General features: G+C 42.1%; 1 protein-coding gene across 3 annotated transcripts; it reads right to left on the reverse strand.

The window, feature by feature from the left end:
• Nucleotides 1-1,947: 1,947 nt before the first annotated feature.
• On the reverse strand, nucleotides 1,948-21,678 carry dnm3a (dynamin 3a). 3 transcript variants are annotated; one of them, XM_029429262.1, is made up of 21 exons: nucleotides 21,084-21,677; nucleotides 18,637-18,710; nucleotides 18,191-18,340; nucleotides 17,875-18,078; nucleotides 17,580-17,678; nucleotides 16,633-16,793; nucleotides 16,344-16,486; nucleotides 16,103-16,238; nucleotides 15,663-15,730; nucleotides 15,379-15,517; nucleotides 15,197-15,283; nucleotides 15,025-15,095; nucleotides 14,890-14,950; nucleotides 13,892-13,918; nucleotides 13,065-13,178; nucleotides 8,297-8,406; nucleotides 5,314-5,425; nucleotides 4,534-4,695; nucleotides 4,043-4,266; nucleotides 3,792-3,945; nucleotides 1,948-2,344 (listed from the first exon to the last, which is right to left on the reverse strand). In XM_029429262.1, the coding sequence occupies exons 1-20, from the start codon at nucleotides 21,242-21,244 to the stop codon at nucleotides 3,846-3,848; spliced, it is 2,403 nt and encodes an 800-aa protein (XP_029285122.1). In that variant the 5' UTR covers nucleotides 21,245-21,677; the 3' UTR covers nucleotides 1,948-2,344; nucleotides 3,792-3,845. The 3 variants fall into 3 exon arrangements, with proteins under 3 accessions (XP_029285122.1, XP_029285121.1, XP_029285120.1); XM_029429261.1 differs by having other exon boundaries at nucleotides 17,547-17,678; XM_029429260.1 differs by having other exon boundaries at nucleotides 16,103-16,486; nucleotides 21,084-21,678.
• Nucleotides 21,679-21,801: the final 123 nt, after the last annotated feature.

Genomic DNA, 21,801 nt, shown 5'->3' on the forward strand with positions numbered 1-21,801 from the left:
TGCTTAACAGCTCTCAGCCCACAGGGAGCCGCACAGCAGTCAGGTTAACGAGGTGTACGATGTAACGAGAAGAGTGCCATGTTTAAACTCCATGTCGCTAACGCCTTGTGTTATTTTTGTTCAATGTGAAGAAGACTGGAATTGTTTTGTTTATTTTTGTTTTTGTTTCAATACATTCAACACCAGCTAACGTTGCAAGTCTGCACATGATCTTGTCTTCATTCCGGCAACAAAATAAAAGCACACCAGAAGTACAACTAATTGTTTCGGGACCTATTTGTGTGATCTAATTTAATGATAAGTGAATACATGTGCGATAGCAGAAAGCATGAATGAAGGTACAGAGGCGGTAAACAGCAGTGTGTCGTGGACACTAGGTGTCATACCTTCACCTCTCCTTTCCCTGGCTTGCTACGAAATCTGACGGCGGGCCTTGCAGTTGGGTTTGAGTGCTGTGGTGGCGCCATTTATCACCAGATGTATGGAAAGCAGTGGAGCTGCCTGTGACTGTGCGGCCTCTCTTCTCCTCAGAGAAGCGCACTTCCACTAACAAGTAAGGAACTTTTTACAGGTTCCCTGGAAGTGCGTCGTAGAACAGCGCGTCACAGACTCTCGACTCGCAAATTATACTTTCCTTCCCCCTCTACTGTATATAATTAATTGGTAATAAATGTTTTATTTTCATTTGATAATATTTTCATTTACATTAGAGACATAAGCAATACTGGTAATAAGGCATACAGTGATGCCCAGACATGTCTATGTCATGGAGCCCTATAAACCAAAGACACACATTAAAGGTTCAATAATTCCAAACCATCTGCTCCAAATAAATAGGGGGCAGCATTTCTCCTCTGAACTGGGTCCATAATGTTTATACTTTAGTTGTAGTAGTTCAGGGCTTCAGGCAACTATACTTCTTCTCCCCCTGGTCTGATGGTAGACAGACTATTACAAGACTGGACGAAGCAGAAATGTCAATTGGAGTGCTAATCCAGATTATGATAGATTATCTCTGCAACACAACACATAATACATCAACACTGTTGACATTCTGCTGATAATGTTAGTGAATTGTTTTAATGGTTTAAATTCTGGCATAGTTTACAGATTGAACCTTTAAACCTTGATATAGTGTGTTTCTGGACACTCAACAAAATTAATAATTTTGGTATTTCAGATTCAATTTAGTATCCCACATGGGGAAATTAATTTGGTCCAGTGCTCCAGACATAACACCATAAAGTCCACAGTAAACACAACTGCGGCTTCTACTTTCACAGAGTTAAATCTTAGTAAATATTAGATTAAAGAATCTCACCTGGTAATTTATAGTCCATGTAAAATGTCCATTATGGCTTGTTTTTATTACTCCTATGACCCTTTAGAGATTTTAAACTTGTAATTATTATTACCCCTCAAAGTTCTTACCTTCTAAAAGCCTATTATCGTAGTTTGCTCTAGAAATATCTATCTAAAAATGTACACACCCCCACCACACGTCTCACTCACACACACACGCGCGCGCGCACACACACACACACACACGCATATACTTGAAAGCTCAATAGCCTATACTGTAAGAGTAGCAAGAAGGAATAATATATTCTATTGAGTTGCATGTGTGTGTGAGTTGGTGGGTGGGTGTAGATGTGTTAATGTGTATTATAATGTATGATTTTATGTTGTAATGGCCGTGGGATCAAACATTTTTGGGGTTTTATTGGGGACAATTATATCCTTAAGGGTCTGAGTGTTTGTATTTTGAATACACACTTTATTACAGACTTAATATAGGAGCTAAAGTTAAATACCAAAATAAAAATAAAACTCACAACCTTACCAAAATGTCTGCACTACGCATTAACACAACCAAACATTTCAAATGAAAAGGACAAAAATGTCCTTAGTGAGGCACAAGGGTTAAAATGATGAGCAACCAGGATACATGTTCAAAAATAAAAACCTGTTTATTCAAAAACAGTGAAAATAGTGGATGTGTATTCTGTTTTAGTATAATAACTCAAAATTGCTCTTTTTATTTACACAAAGTTTAGGCACTTAAGGAAACTCTGCAGACAGTTGAGCACATTCCGGTATTCATGGTCAACAACATTATGTACAAAACAGACTCAAGACTCAGTGAATTATGCAGACAGCAGCTCCCAGAGGAGACGCAGAGAAGCCCAGCAAAGTGCTTTAGCTGGATTATACATCACACAGGTCATGGCTGTCTCTGGGCAGCAGTGAGCTGCAGTTGGAAGGATCACCAGGATAGATGGGTAATGTAGTTCTGAGTAGAATCGACTGTTATTTCACACTTGGGATGGCTGGAGGACTCCTCCTGGAGAGAAGATCAGATCAAAGATATTACTATAAAGGTTCAATATAAGATAACAATATTAACAGAACACCCACTGGAATCCCTAATAAAATGATTGTATAGTACCCGCTAATAATATCTTTAAAAAGGGGAGACTCATGAAATAGGGTGCCTTGTTCTTGTATTATGGACAGAGCTGAAATTAAGTTTTCATTATCCAGCTCTCATTTGCTTGGTTTAACTGTAATAGCAGAGCTAACAAATTGATAATAGAGATAATGTTCCCTCATCATCATAATAAATCTAGTTATGTAGCAGCTTGCTCTGCTGCGGGCTATGATACCAGGAAAAAACAGCATTTCTGCTTTATGTGCCCATTTATTTCCTAAATTAATTAAAGAAAATTAATAACAATTTCTAACAAAAGCAAATATTTAAGACTTAGAGTTTTGTCTCCACTGCAGCTTTAATGCAGCGTTGAATAGGTTTGAACCTATTTGCTGAGCCCTGGATAGAGGCTTTCCGTGGAACATGTGAAAACTATTACATTGACTATTTTATGGGTTTGGCAGATTTCTATAATATAGGTAACACAGCAGTCTGTTACAGAACATAAAGATTGGAAGGTTGTGCAATTTAGTGAGGAGCACTAGTGATTCAGGGTTAACAGTTCAGTTATCTTTATTTGGCAAGATTCTTTTTTTTTTTATTGCCATAATAATGGCACACATTTTTATTTTACACAATTCATGACCTTAAGTGTCATCAGACTTTACAGTGATTTGAAAAAATATAGGCAAGGAAAAAAATAAAATAGACATATAGAAGTAAGCTCTTGCTCCCAAACACTGTATATCTATAGGGGGAGAGAGAGATTGAGTAAGGAAAAGAGGTTGCATTAGGTTGAATGGAAAGATTCAGGAAAGGAAAGAAGGAGACCATGCGGGAAAGAACCTAAAGAACCATTGGAGAGCACAGAGGAAATGAGGCAGAGAGAAAAAGGAGAGACAGGCCAAAAGCAGGGGAGGAACCAGTGAAAGAGGAGAAGGGAAGAAATGTACAAGAAAAAGAAGTAGGGGGAAAAAGGAAAATAAAAAGTTATTGCATAAAGGAAAGTGGGGAGGGCAATAAAACAAATGCATGCTAGGATAAAGACAGAAAAGGGGGGATGAAGGACAGAGGGAAAGATGAAAACTTGACAGAGTGCTCAGCCTGTTGTCTCTGGCTCCAGTAGAAAGCTACACAGAGAAGTCTCGTCTACTGAGGCTGATGGGAAAGAGAATATGAGAAACACATTTTCCAGCAGACCCCCACCCAGCTCAAATAACAACTCTCTCTGCCCCTTTAGCGCAAGGTTTCATTGTGTGTATGCGAGTATGCATATAAGCCAGTGCATGTTTAAATGACAGACTGAAGGTCATCATAACGTAACGATGATTTCAGACTGTGATGGCGTGGTTTCAGTCACCTTGGCACACTAGGTGGAGCACGGTGAGGTTGGCCAGAGAGCTGCTGAAGGCCATCAGTGCTCTGGGAAGTAGTATGAGCAGGGCAACCGAGGGACAGAGGGGGCATGGCCACGTACACCGCCACCGGTCACTGGCTTTTTAGGGAGTGTCGGGCTAGGTGGAGAAGAGAACCTTAAGTGACAGGCATGGGTAGCACAGTTGTGTTTACTGCATGCATCTATGCATCAATGTAGTTTGTGTATGTCTGTACCTGGAGGGCCGTATCCAGGAGGAGTCTACAGGTGGAGGCAGAGGGGTGGTACAGGTGGAGGTGGAGAACTTTCCGATGACAGAGAGTGCCTCCTTCAGGGCAGCGTGCTTGCGGAGCACTTCCTCCCGGTGCTGCTGCTGCTCCGTTGACTCATCCATCAGCGCTGAGCATTCTCCCAGAGCGTAGAGCTGGGCCAGGAGCTCAGAGCTAATAAACTCCTTCACCTACGGAGAGGAATTACAAACAGCTGTGACAAAATGTTAGACTTTGTAAAGTGATATTTTACTCTGATTTGAGATTACGGCTCTAATTTCCTAAAAGGGGGTTGTGAAAACCATTTCCTTTTTTTTATGGTCTAAATAGTAAATAGTCTTTCAAATGGTGAATACTTGTAAAGAAAGACACAGAACACACAAGTATAAGAATAAGAATTAATGGCAAACAAAGTCACTTCAAAAAGTTTTAAGGGTTTTCACATCTGCATGTCTTACGCTGTTGATCATGAGGTGCATAATGGTCTTTGGCATTACGTCCTTGACGGTCTTATAGATGATGCTCATGTACGAGTCGACCAGGTTACGAATGGTTTCCACCTGACGCTCCAGCTGGGGGTCTGTACAGTTTTCAAGAGCTCCATTTCCCTGCCCATCCACCTGGGTGACAGACAGACGAGATGAGAGTTGGGCGGTATTTCAACATACACTGTTTTAACTACGGATATATAGTTTAGTGTAATGCGCCGCAGTGACTGCTGAAATAACACAGCCGGTAATTTCATGTCATGACAGATGTGTGACGCAATTAAGATCCGTCTTATGTGTATTTCTATATCTCGTTATATATTCTATACTTTCTATAGAGCCAATGTGATAGCAGAGCAGAATAGAGGGAGCACAAGAGAGGGAGGAAAGGAGTGGGCAGAAGAAAGAAAAGGGGGAGTGGGTGAGGGACTAGGAACTCCTGATTAGAAACAGACTAGAACGCACACACATACACATATGTTGTAGTGACATCATGGGCCAAGAATGCTGTGCTGAAGAGCCAACGACAGAGCGAGATGGAAGGGGTGGGGGACTAGCTTTTTTTCGCTTTGGCAGGGGAAGAGAAGGGGGAATATGGAGAGAAGGGTAAGGGGTTATAGCCAGGGTTTAAGGTAAGCAAAGTCAATGAGTGCATACAACACAAGAGGGAAGGTGCAGACAGGTGCAGCTCCCCACAGCTAAGGTCAGGGTTGGGTTTAATTAGGTTGAATTAGGGGTCAGAGTACTAACGGTGACTTTCTCAGGGTAGACTCCGGCCTGTAGCAGAGACGCCTTCCAGCTGTCCAACTCCTCCTGAGAGTAACAGGCCAACTCCAGGCATTTGTAGTCCTTATACACGTTCCTGCAATTCAGTGAAACATTGTCAGACGTCTCCAAAAACTAAGCTTTCTGGACAGTAACAACACTCCATCCACAATACAGAGCAATAAACACAGAACTGTGCATACCTTAAACAAATACACCACGTTGTGGGGAAACTGCTCCATTGAGAAAATACATCCACATGTTGTAACACTCACATACAAAGTGCTCAATGATCATATATGACAAGCGTTACCCAAATAAGAACTCGGACCTTTCAGTAATGACATGTGACTGGTTTCTCTTATGAACTCAGTGTAGGTGATGCAGCCAGAGTTTTGGTTACAATGCGTAGGATCATTTCAGCTAAGCTACAATGATTTCAGTCATTCATAGCCGTCTGCCGTCTCCTCTTTCTTAGCGAGTTCACTTCCAGTGGAAACAAAACAAGTTTTGCTCCAGGTCTTGTGGGAAGAAAGGATAGTAGTCTTTAGTAGTACTAAAAAAAAGTATCTCCTGCTAAACATTGTCAGACTCAGACAGTTTAACTATCACTTATCTTGTAAGCTATTACTTTTGAGATAATGCCAATCGGCAGTTAGTGCGTAGTGTACTTAAAAGACGACGTCAGAACAAAAAATATACAAATACCACATGGATCATTTTGGTGTTTTTGTTTCTTAAAACCCCCTCTTTACTCAGTTCTTGACCCACTTTTACACAAATCAGGAAAAGGTTGCCTTTGTGTGTATCTTTAACTCATTAGAGCTCTTGCACACAACTACTATCATCCTTTAAACAAGAGACAAGATATTCTTTTTGCATTTTTAAGTACCATTTCTTGTGGTTGCATGAAAATAATAATTAAGTGTGGACTTTGTATTGCACATTGTAAATGCTGCACAATGAATGAAATGTAAAGTAACATGACTTTTATCAATTATTTGTCAGAGCTTCCATGCAAAATATTTACAGAACAATTGTCACAGCCTGGTCCAGCGTACGGTATGTTGACAACGGTCACCTATTTAAGTGGTGCACTGGCTGAACTGTGTCCCATTCCTGCATCTTGTGTAAAGGATTTCATACAGGGGAAACACAGGTCAATGGGTTTTGTGTAAAAGGGCCCCACCAGAGTGTTGGGAACAACATTGAACACAGGTCTTTGATGGAAGAAAAAGGGTGTAACAGGTCGGGCTTGTGTTCACAAAGTTGGGCAGTCTCCTTTAAATACAATGTCGTATATACAATCCAGAATAAGGTAAAGAGAGAAATATTCACCGACAGATACAGGCAGATACACACATACACATACCTACTGACACGCAAAATAATGTGCTTGACATGACGTCTCAAACTGCAACTTATCCCCAACATCTATTTTCTCCATGTTATTCATTCCCCATCTCCTCTTTCCACTCCATCTTTTCTCTAACTTCGCCCTTCACACCATCAAACCATATTCGTGCTTTGGCTGTGGTGGCAGCACAGCCAAAGTAAGAAACAAGCAAAGGATCTGGAGCAGGCAGCGGCCCCATCTGTTAAACATTTTTATTTAATCACTCAGTTGTTTCTTTCCTCCTTTTGTTGTTCCCTTCTCACATTCAGAACACATAGCAATTAACCTCAAATATGTGAAACCTTTGTGTGAGAATGAGGGAGACAACAGTAATGGAAAGAGGACAGTGGATAGACTGCAGGAACAGAGAGCGGTACAGAAAGATTAAGAAAAAGGCAGTCAGTTTGTGAGCTTATAGCTGGGCTAGGATGGGAGAGGCTAATAAGTCAGGGTGTGGTGGTTAACTGACGGGGAGCCAGGCCAACAATGACAATACTAGAGTGCTATTACACTAAGATCAGGATACTAACATGCGTATACACCAGCGAGCGCACATTAAAATTGTTCTCTACGCTTCAACATTTTCTCCCCTCGTCCCCTTTGCTATCCTCTCCTCAGCGCGTAGCCAGTGTGAGTTTTTTTTTACTGATCTTAAGGAATTCTGCAGATCCTTGACTGCTTTAGATTTGAGGAGTTTCCTGAGGTTTTGGATTACTGTCAGACAGGGACAAAACCACTGCAATGTCTGCCACACACACATACAGACAAATACAGAAAGAGAAACAGAGAGAGCGCAGGAAAGGGGGGTGGGGGGGGGGGGGTGCCATCGGACAGACTTTGACACATTCCTGGCCAATGGCTCTGATACTCTCTCTCCCGCTCTCTTTCTCCTCTCAACCCTTCCAATTCTTCTTTCTCCCTCCTTTTTGTGGTGAGTCGAGCAATTCTTTCCAAACAAGAGCAGCCTCATCTCTGATCCAAGCTCTCTGGCTTTGATTAACTGCTTAATGAGCCTGCCGTCGGTATGCTGTGGTCTATACACACACACACACATTGGCAAAGGCACATACACACACACGTACACGCACACACCCAAAACCAGTTTGTGTGTCCAAATGCAGCACAGAATTATAAACAAAGCCCACATGCTCTGGTACAATCAGTCAGGCATTGGGTCAGCTCCAGCGCCTAAACACACTCTCTCTCTCTCTCTCTCTCTCTTTCTCCTATGCGATCTCTTTATCTCTCCGTCTTTCTCAATCTGTTTCACACACATAAACCTAGCAAACGCAACCCTAACCCTCAACAGCCTGGCATATACTTGGAGGCAAAAGGACAACACCCGCTGCAGTACTCATTGGATATCCTTTTAGTTCCAGTGGTGGCAAAGTTGAATGTAAGAGGTCAAAGGAAGGGCAAAACACAACTCTTACATCTCCTCTCTTTCCTCCTCTGACATGTCCACCATTGTAAAACATCACTAAAACTTGAGCAAGCAGGTGACAAGAACAGCACTCCCTTTTCTGATTTACGCACATACACACACAGGCTTCCAGCCACACACAAACAAACCTTAACTCTGTGTTGAAGATAGCAAAGACAAATTTGCTGGACATGAAGCTCTTCTCCACATCTCTGAGCTTTAGGTTGTCCAAAGGAAGCATGTACTTCTTTTCCTTCTCCTGGAAAAGACAGAATTCAGAGAGATAATGTTTGACAGAGGTATGCAGAGTAAAATATGACATCACAGAGAGGTAACACAGGTGTTGATAGCCAACAACTACAGAGACTGAAATCAGTTCAGTTGGGGGCTTTAGCTGAAATAGTTGTATGTCTGGTAGTAAATATTCTTCAGCCTGCTCCTAGAGAAGACAGAGGGGGGCCAAGAGACTTGAACTGTAGAAGGAAAAGTGTCGGAAGACGAGATGAATGAGCACCTAAGTTCATATCAGATAATGTGTCTGACTGTCTCTGACTCACAGTAACAGCCCACTAACTAGCGAAACAGAGACAGTGGGATACGGAGAGAAAAGGGGATACCATAAGACTAGAGTCTGTCATCACCACAGGGACTTGTGAATGACAGAGAACAGTTGGAGGAGTCGAGTGGCCAGCGTGAGGAGAACCAGACAGTATGGAGGCAGGGTACAGAGAAGAGAAGCAGGGAGGGAGGGAATGAGAGAAGGAGTATGAAAAAAGAGGGAGAAAGGCCGGGCCCACATGTGAAAGTCATTACTCAGTCTCAAGCTCTAACACAACATTTCTCCTAAAGTGAAGCCCTTCCCCCTCGTCTCTCCTCCTCGGCCTGCTCCCTCTTTCTAACCTCTGAGAAGGGGGCTTGCAGAAAGGTTGGTTAGAGGAACAGCCATGGGTGAGGTAAAGAGAGGGAAAAGTATGAAATATAAAGGCGACTTCCATAGAAGAGAGAACTAAAGCATGCATGCAAAAGAGGGTGTCCTAAAAATCCTGGATGTTGTCTGTGCGTGCGTGTGGATGCATGTGCGCCTGCATTTGAGCTTGTGCACACATGTAGTATGAGATGCAAGTGTGCTGGTAGTACACTTTGGTCTTCCCTCTATGAGTGCTCCCCTGAACCCTATGACTCTATTCCTTCGTTCCCCTTTCCTTTTTTCTTTTACAAAAAAGGGGCCCACTTCCTGTAACAGAGGCTGAAATAAATGACAGGACGGGATTGGCGCTCAAACTGCAACATCTGGGATCGCTTTGGACAGAGGGGAGGAGACTGGAGAGAGTATAGAGTGATCTGATGGGGTAGAAATAGAAAGTAGAGATGATGAAGAGAGGAAGAGGAGGGATAGAGAGATTTGAATTTTGCTAGAGTAGAAGAGGAAGGGTTGAGGAACATAGAGAGCAGGAGAGAGTGAGCAGAAGAAGTGGGGAGAAACTGCAGACCAGTCCAAAGTTGATTCCCCATGGGTCCCATCAACCCATATATGGCTGCTAAGTTCCTCCCTAACTCTCTCTCGTTCTCTCACTCCCCGCATTTCCTTTTGCCTTCCTCGACTGAACAGGCAGATCCCGAGCTGAATGAGTGAATGTGCCACGTCAAGACTGGATACTACACCAGGACACAGCCCTGCGGACGCCCGACTCAAGATACACACATCATCGGAGGAGGGACACCCATCGGAGTGGATGTCTGATGTATGTGAGACCCCTCGCCTTGCGACCCTGCACCCACACAGGATAAGAAAGAAGAGTATACTAGAGGAAATCTTTTTTCCAAATCCCGTACGCCACTGGCAGGACTGCTAGCAAACAGCCAGAGCGGGAAAAGGCGAAGCCTAGGAGAAAGTGAGAAAGGGTCCTGCTCCGTCATCCCAGTGTTCAGACTACCTGTTCAGGATCTTACTGGTGTACAGTAGTCTGCACATTGGTTAGACTGTGCAAGGGAGTGCTTCAGCAGCAAGACTGGGTCATCATGAAAACCTGCATGTACTTTACGCTGAGGCAAATATATGGTCCAATATTTTCTGATGTTTCTTGCTTGAACGGGTGCAAATGCCTTTAAATGTGCATTCACTATCACCAGCTTTCAACAATGCAGTCATTAACTCTATAGCAAGCATAATGTCATACATGTTTTAATTAAGTGTCTTTGTTATTGGTGAGTGATATCTGTGTACAAGGCAGAGAAGTTTACAGGCATCTCGTTTATGCAAGATAAGCTATAACGTGTGACTTACTGTTGTTTTACCAATAATTAAGGCAGAAAGTCTATAAACTAGTTCATTAATTGAGCTTCTTTTACACACATTCATTGTAGAGGAGCTCTAAAGTAGCACTTTTTTTTCAGAGTGCTTCTCATTGGGTATTTTGAGTGTCTGCATGTGAATCTGTGTGGCAATATGATAACTCTTGTGTTCGCAGACATCATGGCACTGTGTTGTATATGCATGTGTGTCATATTCCCAGTGGTGTCAGTCTGGTTGTGGAGAAGCATGCATCAGAGCTGCTGTGTCTCCTCTTCCTCTAGACTAATGGATTTAAGATATGGAACAGGCCTCACACACACATACACCCACCTACACACAGAGGGGAGCGTGTAGATTAAGTGTATATGCATGAGTCGTCTGTTTTTCTTCAGACTGCCTGGTGAAGGAATGTATGTCTGTTCAGTGCGCTGTGCAGATTAAACTCTGAACTATCATACTGCACTCTCAGTATGAGGTCAGTGTGAGGGTATAACTGTTTAGGAGGAGATGTACTGTACGGCCTTGAAGACGTAAAAAAATGTATAGTGTATAGAAACAATCGACAGGGATGGAGTGGGGATGTTGAAAGGGGTGTGGAGGGGGGGGGGGGGGAGTTGTGAGAGAGACTGTGGAGGAGATGAGAGGAGAGGGGGGAGTCAAAAGGGGAGGTCTGCAGTGTAGAAACAGCCATGTGGGATTTCTCTGGGCAGATCTTGGAAGCTGGTGTTTGGACAAAGCTTCAGATTTTCCAGCCAGGAATGTGCACAGTCCCAGAGAGACTGCCAACCACAGAGAGGGGGAGAAAGAGAAAGAGGGGAAGACAGAGAGAGAAATCAGAGACAGACAGAGAGAGAGAGAGGGAGAGAAAGGATGAGGAAAAGGAAAAGGCAACAGAGGTAAAGAAAGAGAAAATAAAAAAGGTGGGGGTCAGTAGTCGAAGAAAAAATAAATGTCTGTGGAAGGTAGTGTGGGCCGGGAGAGTGAGAGCGGGAAACGCAAGAGAGTAGAAACAGAAGTTTGGCTTGTGTGACTGTGTGCGCACACACACACACACACACACACACACACACACACACACACACACACACACACACACACACACACACACACACACACACACACACACACACACACACGGAAATGCAGTAGATCTGATCTTCTGTGATAGTATGGGTGACCGATTTTGCACTCAGGCCTTCCAAACACAGCAGATAAACCATCCAACGTATTAAGGAGGTGCAAGGATTACACTCTGACTAGTGCAATTAAACCAAAACTAATTAATTAATTAATTCAAGGTTTAGACTTTCATATTAGCTTCAATCCTGCAGTGAAACATGCGTGTCTCATTGTGATCCGCAGACAGCCAAAGTTTGTTGATCTGATGTGGTCAACAAATACTTGCCTGCCTGTCTTTGCATTATTTGTTGCAGATGTGCTAAGTCTGTGTGTATGTGAGAGTTGAGGAGATGACAGTGAGAGGAAACCTATAACACTGTGTGTGTACAATATGCATGCCTGGGGCCGTGTCTGGGAACACTGTGTTCAAGAGATCCAGTGTTTATCTGAAGAGTGACTGTGTGTCTGTCTGACTGAGTGTATATTTTTCTCCACTTTTGCATGCCAGTTTGTTTACATCAGACTCTGCATGTGTACTGTATACTGTATATACAAGCCTGTCCACTGTGTGTGTTTGCGCGTGCATGTGTGTGTAAGTGTGTGTCTTAGTTTGGCTTGGGGCAGCTCCAGCTGTGTCAGAGTGAGCCGCTCCAAATGCCTGAACTCCCAGAAGAGGAAGAAAAGGGGGAGTAAGGGAAGGAGTGAGCACAGGGAGGGACAAATGGGGAGGGGGGGAGATGGATGCGTCAGAGGAATGAATGGGGGAAATGGAGGGGCTCACTAGCAGGTCCAGGTGGCAGGAGAGAAAAGCAAAGAAAACTGTTAGCTGCTCTGTTTTGCTTGTATTGGAGTCATATGGCACAAAGCTCCCATAAAGATGGGGTGTTTTTTGATGAGGTTACCAAAAACAATAACTTATTTGTAAAAGCATTCTGCCAAACACTCAATTATGTCTGTCAACCAATACAACACTCAATTTGATCCACAACAACAAAGTCAACAGTGTTTTTATCCAGATGTGGTACTTGTTTGTATCCACATACAAATGCTGTGATGTGTCCCTCTTCTGCCCTCCCTTCCTTCCTTCTTCCCATGACATCAACCGTGACAGGATGAGACTGTTGTGGTGTGTCTGCCTGTCTACACTTGCTGTGCAGACCTTCTGCTCCTGTACAGCAGGCACAGACAGGCAGACAGATGGCAGCCCACCTGACATCAGAACAGAGGGCCACCACCTCTTCACTTCAATAAAACTCCAAGGGGTCAACTGAAACTGTGACAACGATATCAACAGATGAGGGATTTCCCCTTCTACTTAATTATCTCTCAACCTGCCTATTAATATGCTGTTTCAATCTGAGATATGAGTTAATAAACGTGTGTTAATAAACAATGTACTTCTGTGTTTTGACTCTACTATTTTCTTATTTATTAAGTACCTAAAATATCTCTCAAAATGTCTTGGTGTGATCTATTTGTTTTAAGTGTGAGTGTAAATGCCTCACCTCATCATCCTTGAACCAGGACAGGCTCTCTGCACTGAGGATAAACCAGTATTCCTTGGCTCCACCTTTCATGATGCCGATGTTGCTTATGGTCAGCCAGCCCTTCCGTACGACCTGCACAACAGCCAAGGGTAAGGAGCTCAGAGGGCAGGACTGACGGGACAATCCCACAATATTATTTAGAGGACAGTTTTATGGAAAATGAGGTAGCACGGTATAACTCATATGAAGGTGTGCAAAGCAGGTCGCACAGTAAACAGTTGACACTGTAGAAAAAGGTTTTACAGGTTAAACATTTGTAAGATATACGACATAGATAATGCAGCCATGGCCCAATCACCATCTCAATGACCACCAGTGGACATAAGTGGTCAAAGAGAAGACTATATGCACAGATAAATATACAAAGTAAGTATAGAAAGTGACCAAACACATTTGGGGATAAAAACAGGAAGCGATAGACTGGAAGGAAGATGTGTGACGAATAAAGGAACAGGAAGTATGAGATGACATAAAGATACCAAGTAACGACACAGACATCCTGCAGACTAGGGAAATAATATTAAGGTAAAGATGATTAGTTTGAGACAAAGAGGGAATACTGCTAACTGTAACTCTAAGAGGAAAGCAAGTTTGAAACATTAGCAGTGTATCAGTGACAAGTGAGGAAATACATGATTAACAAAGCTACAATAAGCCATTTGCCAGTGTGCATGTTTGCTATCATTTGCATGCCAACCCACAACCCTTAAGCTTGAATCCTGCACAAAAATATTTCCATTAGAGGCAGCAGTGAGTGAGGAGGCTTAAAGAGATTGGTCTCCTACTATTAGTCTGGAAGGAGCGGCCACACCCTGGAGAAAAACAGGAGATGAGGGAGCAAAATGTTAATGTTTTTGTTATATAAGGGGAATAATACATTTTTTTGGGAGATGACACTGATAATGATCTAGTTAACTACAATAAAAGCAACTTGAGAGATTGTGTAAACTGACAAAAAAAATGCCGTGGTTAAAATGTACCGCTGTTCAACAAATGTCATCATCGCACATCAAGGTTCCAGACTAAACGGAATAATAGTGGGATCGTGTTTTTAATTATTCCTGCCTTCAAATGTGTCACATAAATATTATGTTACATATTAATCATAACAGATTGAGACAAAAGACCAGACTCATTTTTGCTTGCCTGCATTCCTATGTGAAGCCAAGATCAACTCATGATGATCACGTGATCGGACCCTAAATCCCCTCCAGTAAAATCCACAACATATCTAAATCATCTGCAGCCATAAATGCTGATCAGTGCATAACACATGGGACGTTGACATTACTGAAAATGAAATGTAAGATGGAAGTAAAACAATGTAGTTCATAAGCATACATACTCAAATGTTGCGCAGCAGTGAACCATTGCAAATAAATCATCATTTTTGAGTGTTTACACCTGCAAGTATAACTCAAGAGGAGCACACCGTCATGCACAAAAATACACTTGCGTTTGTTATGCGTAAAAGTGATTGTTCTGAATAAGAAGGAGGGTAAACAAGACTAAAAGTGAATAACCAGCCTTTCTTTTGGCCTAACCTTCTGGTGACACTTGTGTAGATTAGTAATTATGATGCATCCATTTAAGATTATGGGTGTTTTTACTCATTTAATGGCCATTTATTAAATAGTTGTTGACATCTTTCACTCAATGGGCTGGCTAACTGAGTCTATCTGTTGCCATCACCATCTCACCCCTGGGTTAGTATGGTTTAAACTGTAAACTGTAAAAAGGCATAAATAGATATGAATGAATGCAGTACTACTGAAAGTCTTACATGGTTTCCTGCCATCCCTGCAACTGTCTTCTTATTGCTTTGGTTGTACGTCTGCTGGGCGCTGAGAAGATCAAAGAGCTCATGTTATTTACTCTATTAGCTGGTTAGAATGTATAAACTGATGAAGTTACTCACTTAGTGAAGCCAATGAAATCTTCATGTTTGGTATTTATGTAGGCAAGCTGTATGTCAATAAGCAACAAGACCTGAACAGAGCAGATATACATTAAGTACAGAAACACACAAAACATAATAAACCAGTAGAGTTATATGAAACTATATTGTTAATGCAAAATGTGCGAATGACCTGTTCCCTGCATTTACTCTCCTGCTCTCGTATTTCAGTGGTAACAATTCTCTCGGTCTCATCTTGCAGTTTGGGAAAGGAACTGAGCTATATAGGGAAAACAGACCAGAAGTTAGATGCAAGACAGTTTTGGCACCCGGAAACATACAGTACATCGTTACATGACCCACACACACTTATACCTTGTTGATACACTGGTACAGAGTGGTGATTAGTTCCTGACTGACCATGTCAACAAATTGAATGCACGGCCCCTCTAAACTTGATATTTGTTTCTTCACTATGGCTTCAAAGGCCTTGTCAGGAGTGAACAGACCTGTCCTATAGGGAGAGGCAGATGGAGGAAAGGTAGAAAAACAAAAATAAGGTAGCTGGCTGCAGCGAACAAAATGTGTCTTTAACAGAAGATTGCAAATGGTGTAAAAGCATTTGACTCTTTGCATTTGCTCAGAACACTACACAACACCTGATGCCATGGATGTTTCTGATGGCATAGTTGATCTCCCGTCGTAGCTTCTTCTCATCTAACTCAATCTGAAGACAAACACAGAACACTGTCAGTAAACGTTGAACACTTGGCTAAAGAGCATTACAGTTTAGCATCACAGTTATAAATGCACATACAGTATTTATTGAGCTACTGTATTATATATATATATATATATATATATTTGAATGATTTCGATTTGATTTCTCTTTACTGGAGACTTACAATAACTATAAACATAACCGTTACTTGCCTAGTCCTAACCCTTCTCGAACCTTACACCATGTCTTCACCCTAAAATGTAATGATTTACGTTATGGGGACTTGCATTTTGTCCCCGAAAGGAAGGCGAGTCCCCACAATGTCACTGTGTATACAGATGTATGTCCCCACAACAGAAGTAATACACGGCCACACACCTTGACCAGTTCATAGGGGAAGCGCTCGTGGAAGATTCGGTTGATTTTAGCACCAGCTGACAAATTAACGGTGTCTACTTTGTCGCCCGAGCCCTCGATTAGCTTCTCAAAGTCGACAGCCAAGCGCTGAACTGACCTGGAAGACAGAAACACGCAAACTAGGAGAAACACTGAAATATAAGTTTTATATAAATTAAACAAATGTGTACACATACACTTCCAGAATGATTGACTGACTGACTGTAGTAGTGTCTTGGTCCTCCGGGCAGGATCATCACAACTATACTGTTTGTACTCTTCGGCCTCTTTGCTCAAGCCCAGAAGCTGGCTCTGCAGATGACTACGGAAGGCTGGAAGAGTTTCCCGGATGTGGTTTGTCAGTTGCTGCAAACAAACATCCTCAGAAACAATACATACACACAACATATGTACTTCTCTATGTGTGTGTATTGTGTGTGTGTGTGTGTGTGTGTGTGTGTGTGTGTGTGTGTGTGTGTGTGTGTGTGTGTGTGTGTGTGTGTATTTCTAACCTGATTAAGTATGCTTTGTAAATATGGGGTGCCCATACTCTCAGCCATGTGTTTGTAGGCCGGATGGGACAGGAAGAACTTCTTCTCTGCAAGCAGGGCTGCCTCAATATCCTTTTTCCCAGCAATGTCCTTCTGACTGCGGTTCACAACCCCTATGTAACCTTGGAAGGAAGAAAAGAGAAGGGACATGAAGAGCATGTGATCATTGTAAGGAAGACAATGTGCAACAAGAGGAAGGAAGAATCAAGGACTCTAATGTGAGACAGTTTTAACTTGCATTTTCTGACGTGTCCTTGGGAACTCTTCCCTGACCGCCATTTGTTCCATTAAGACTGTAGCATACAAGCAGAATGTTAATATGTTTGTTCAACAGCAAAGCATGTGGAATAGAGCTGGCCAAATCCCCCGTTTAGTTCAGTAATAGATGTAATAGCACCAGTCTCCATAACTAATGCTTGAGCTTTAGGCTGCTACTAAGGCAGTTATTTCAGTGGGCTTCCATGGCTAATGCATTAGAACTGTAGGAGAAGCATGAAGGAGCCAGCACCTGGTGGTGCTTTACGAAGTCTGTACTACTCCCACAGGAGCTCCCCCCCTTGCCTTCTTCTCTCTCTCTCCCTGTCTCTGTCTCTGTCTCTTTCTCTCTCTCTCTCTCTTTCTCTCTCTCTCTCTCTCTCTCTCTCTCTCTAATATAATCTATGTCTCTGTGATGTCATACAACGTTCATGGCCATCTTCAACACATGGCACACACTTAAGAGATACTGCACATGGATAAACAGAAGAAGAGAGAAAAAAAAAAAGGAGGAAGTGAGAGCTTAACCGAGACCTCTGACTGCAGATAACAGACACAATCATAATGTCACTTCACTGGGTGCATGTGACTGTATTGCAGTTATGTGATGCAACACTCACAAGCATACGTGCACACAAACACTAGCAGCCCACCTCTGCGTAGGGGAAGCAACCTGTTCTCTAGAATGTTCCTAGCATCTGTTCCTTCATCCATCAGGTCCAGCTTAGTGATTACACCAATTGTGCGCTGACCTGAAAAGAAGATGAAGAAAAGAGAACATTTTATAGCCTCCAAATTTGATTTCATAACCTGTGGAAGTATAACACATATATATGACAACCCCTTCAACCTTTTAGACATAAACATTATCCCTGTGAAGACATTAGTGTGTAGAACATTATTCTCAGGTCATAATGAAACCCCACAGACTTTACAACCCTTGCTTACCTTGTGGGTCAACATCTTTGGCCAGTTTGAGTGCATCAGAGTTGGCCAGGTCAGTGTTGGCTGGCGTGACAGCCAGGATGAGACAGTTTTCCTTACAGATGAACTGCATGATCATGTCTCGTATCTGGTACTCTATGTCTGCCGGCTGGTCACCAACAGGCACCTTGGTGATGCCAGGCAGGTCCACAAGAGTCAGGTTCAGCACTGCCAACACACACACATGCACATGCACAAATAAACACAGCGGCCACACATGTCAAATAAATAAACTTGAAATGATGACATGTTGAACACACACAAGCACACATTGTGTTACCGTTTGGTGAATAAATCCGTAGGTTGATGGGGACAGGAGAGATGCCTTTATTGGATCCTGTGAGTCTGCATGTCTCTGCCTCGATCTCTTTGCAGATCTCATCAAAGTCGGTGAACTTCTTTCCCTTACAATGGAAAAATTCACCGTACTCTACAAAGACATACAATGAAAGATTCATAATGTGAATTTAATTTTGGATGATCTTTTGTAATGTCAAGCCTGTCCAGTCCCTTAAAAATGTAACAGTTAAAAAAAAAACCTAATGCTACTTAATTAAGGTCAATTTCAGGGCCAAACAATACAGAACACAATCACACAGTTCTGACCATATGATGGCAATTCAAACACTTTCCCACCAGTCGGGCTCAGCCATTGAAAAATATCACACTGCCATCTGGTGGCAGCTTATGAATGAGAGGAGCGACTATAATGTGCATCTTACATACCTGTGTTAGCGCTAAGCAGCTGGAGGATTAAAGGTCTGCGAGTGACAATTCCTGAACCCCGAGGAAGGAAGTCTCTGTTTGAATAGAAAAACTGAATTGTAAATAATTGGATTGGATCTTAGTCTGATAATTAGCTTGACATACACTATTTAAACTACTTAACATATTGTACAGGCACAGAGAAGATTATTACACTAAAACAATGTATAACTTGCTAATAATAAAAGAATAAATGATTGTGAACAATAACAGTTAGCTGTACATTAGTTCTATTTGAGTTGCCTTCATATCAAAAACATAAGCAACTTGAAATGTTTTGACATATGATCAGCCCCACCTAAAAGCTACATTAAGTGTTAACTTTAAGGAAACAGAATGCACAGGAAAATATCCTCCTCTTTCCTATCAAAATCACATTCAGGAAGTTTGTTTTACTGCATCCTGTCCCAGATGAAACAGCTGGCACAGTCCCCCACAAAAGGGGTGTCATAATCATAGCTGAGGAAAAGAACTGAGAGGTGTGTTAAAAATATCAATACACATTAAGGAAAGCAAGCATTAATAACTTTCTATAGTTTCTGGCAATGCCACACATTCTACTGCTGTGGACAATACATAACGTCTCCTTTAGTAAACAGAGCTCCACTGTCTTGAAACCCGGAAACTACTCACTTACTAACCAGCATTTTTTACGACAGGATGGAAATACTTATGGATGGAAATCTCCTCCCCGCAAACCGAAATGTCTCACTTGCATTCAAACTTTACCCAAACAATGAGTAGTCTGCAATACTTTAAGGCCCTTGAAGTTTGTTAAAAAGTCGGAATAAAATGTAAATTCAACAAAGCTCAGTCAAGCTCAGTTTTGGTTGATGGAAATACTTGTTGGTTAATTAAAATAATTCTGATCCCATTACTTTTTCAGGAGTCATGTTAATCCCCTCTACTTCTTCCACACTTACACAGCCCGCAGTGAGATAAGGTGCGGCACTGGTTACTGTCATACAGGCATCCACCACTTAAGACAGGCAATTCAAACCATATCACTGGTGGAGACCGTGATATATGAACACAGTGATTTCAGCAGTGCATTGTAATTGGTAACAGTAATTGCCTGATGTCCTGGTTTCACCCTGTGTATTAAAGCAAGTCCCAGCCGATTAAAGTATTTCATTCAAATTAGCCAGGACAAGTAAAACATTTTTTGGTAACACTTTCTCATAGCATTGTCTTTCATTACACATTCTTCCTACATCCAGGCCACGGTCGAACCATACACCCCAGCGCGTTCACTTCGCTCTGTGTCGACCAATCGGCTCGCCACCCAGATTTCCCTCAAAAAAACCCCGCCCGTTTGCTATCCTGGCTCCAAAGGGGTGGAACGACCTCCCCATTGATGTCAGGACAGCAGACAGTCTTCACACCTTCCCTCGCAGACTGAAAACTCACCGGTTTCGACTGCACCTCGGTGAATGAAGAAAACAAAATAACTGTTCTTTGTATGTTGCACTTATATTAGTTTGGCTTATTTATAGCTAATAGTTGAATTTGTATTCTATTGTTTCTGTATGTTGCACTTATGTTGCAATTCAAACGGGCTTATTTGAAGACAGTGTTCACTTATACGATTGTACCTATTTGAAGCTATTGTACTTACAAGATTCTTGCTGTTCGGAGTTGTATCCTCATGATTGTTTGCACCTTTTGTACGTCGCTTTGGACAAAAGCGTCAGCTAAATGAACTGTAATGTAATATAATTCAGTCCTTTAGGATGACTTAATAAGTTTGAACCATAGACTGTATATAATGACATACACAATGTATGCATAGTCTTTGTAAAGTATGGGTGTTGTTTGAAAGAAGGGGTTCATAAGTGGTGACTAAAGTCTTGATCAATGTTTAGTCAATAATTTGGATTGAACAATTTGATAGATTTTAGTCCAGGACAGGTAACAGTCAACAGGGAGGGATTATTCACAACCTGGAAAACTAAAAGTTGTTTAACTTGTAAAACTTTGAGTTTTGTTTACGCAAATGAAAAGTGCTCCTATAAATACAATGTATTATTATTATTATATTATTAATTTGTTTTTAACGGTCCTCTTGCTGCAAGTTTCTAAACGCCATTTAAGATGAACAGAAGCAAGAGGGCCAAGCAAGTGATATATAAAAGCATTGTTAAATTAACTATTAATATTAATGAAGCCATTACTAACAATGTAGACTATAAACCCCGGGTAAAGGGTGCTTTATTAGAAAATTGCACTTTTTTGTCACCTAAATCTAAACTAAGGGTAAGTGCAGTTAAAAGGTTGTGTAAGTTTAGAATGTACCTTGCTGTACAGTTCATTCAGAGGTCGATGGTGTGTGTGTGTGTGTGTGTGTGTGTGTGTGTGTGTGTGTGTGTGTGTGTGTGTGTGTGTGTGTGTGTGTGTGTGTGTCATACCTGCCCACAAAGCTTTCCAGGACGGAGCTCTTGCCTGCACTCTGGCCGCCCACCACAGCGATCTGCGGCAGGTGGAGGCTGCAGCTCTGCCCCACGGTGCTCAGGGCATCTTGAAGGCGGTTGACGAGCGGGATCAGATCCTCCATCCCGCAGTTGCCCATCGCAACGGGGCAGCCGGGCTACCTGCGGAGCGGCTCCTTTAAATCCTGTTTTACTCCGGTTCTACACTACACCAGTCCTTAGAGTAGCTACCATAGTTATTTTTTATTACGGATAAGTACAAAACCTAAAAAAATAATACTCTCCTTGAAGGACGTTGGCAACTTTTTAAAAGCTCCGTAACTTTAGCAGCCGATAGTACGTTACCGTTAGTGCGTCTGGTAACGAGAGTATTGTCGAAGTTTGTACTCCCAGACCTCAAGGCTCCGAAAACATTTCGCTATAGACATTTTTGTTGCGTTAAAACTCCAATAGTTCGCATTAAGTGGTTTCCCCTAAACTCTGGATACATTTAAGAGGCTAGCCGCTGGTCGCTACACTGAGCTTGGTCCACGGACAGGAGGAAAACATTTTTTCTGACAGCTAACGGATTCAAGGCGCATGCGCAGTACTCAGCAAATTTAACTCGGCAATCCCCTTTAGTAGAAAAGGGAAAACTTTATAGCCAATAGAGAAAGTATTGACTAATATCAGACACCAAGTAAGCATTCACTCCTCT

This window comes from Cottoperca gobio, chromosome 4 (genome assembly GCF_900634415.1).
Source record: "Cottoperca gobio chromosome 4, fCotGob3.1, whole genome shotgun sequence".
NCBI classification, from domain to species: Eukaryota; Metazoa; Chordata; class Actinopteri; order Perciformes; family Bovichtidae; genus Cottoperca; species Cottoperca gobio.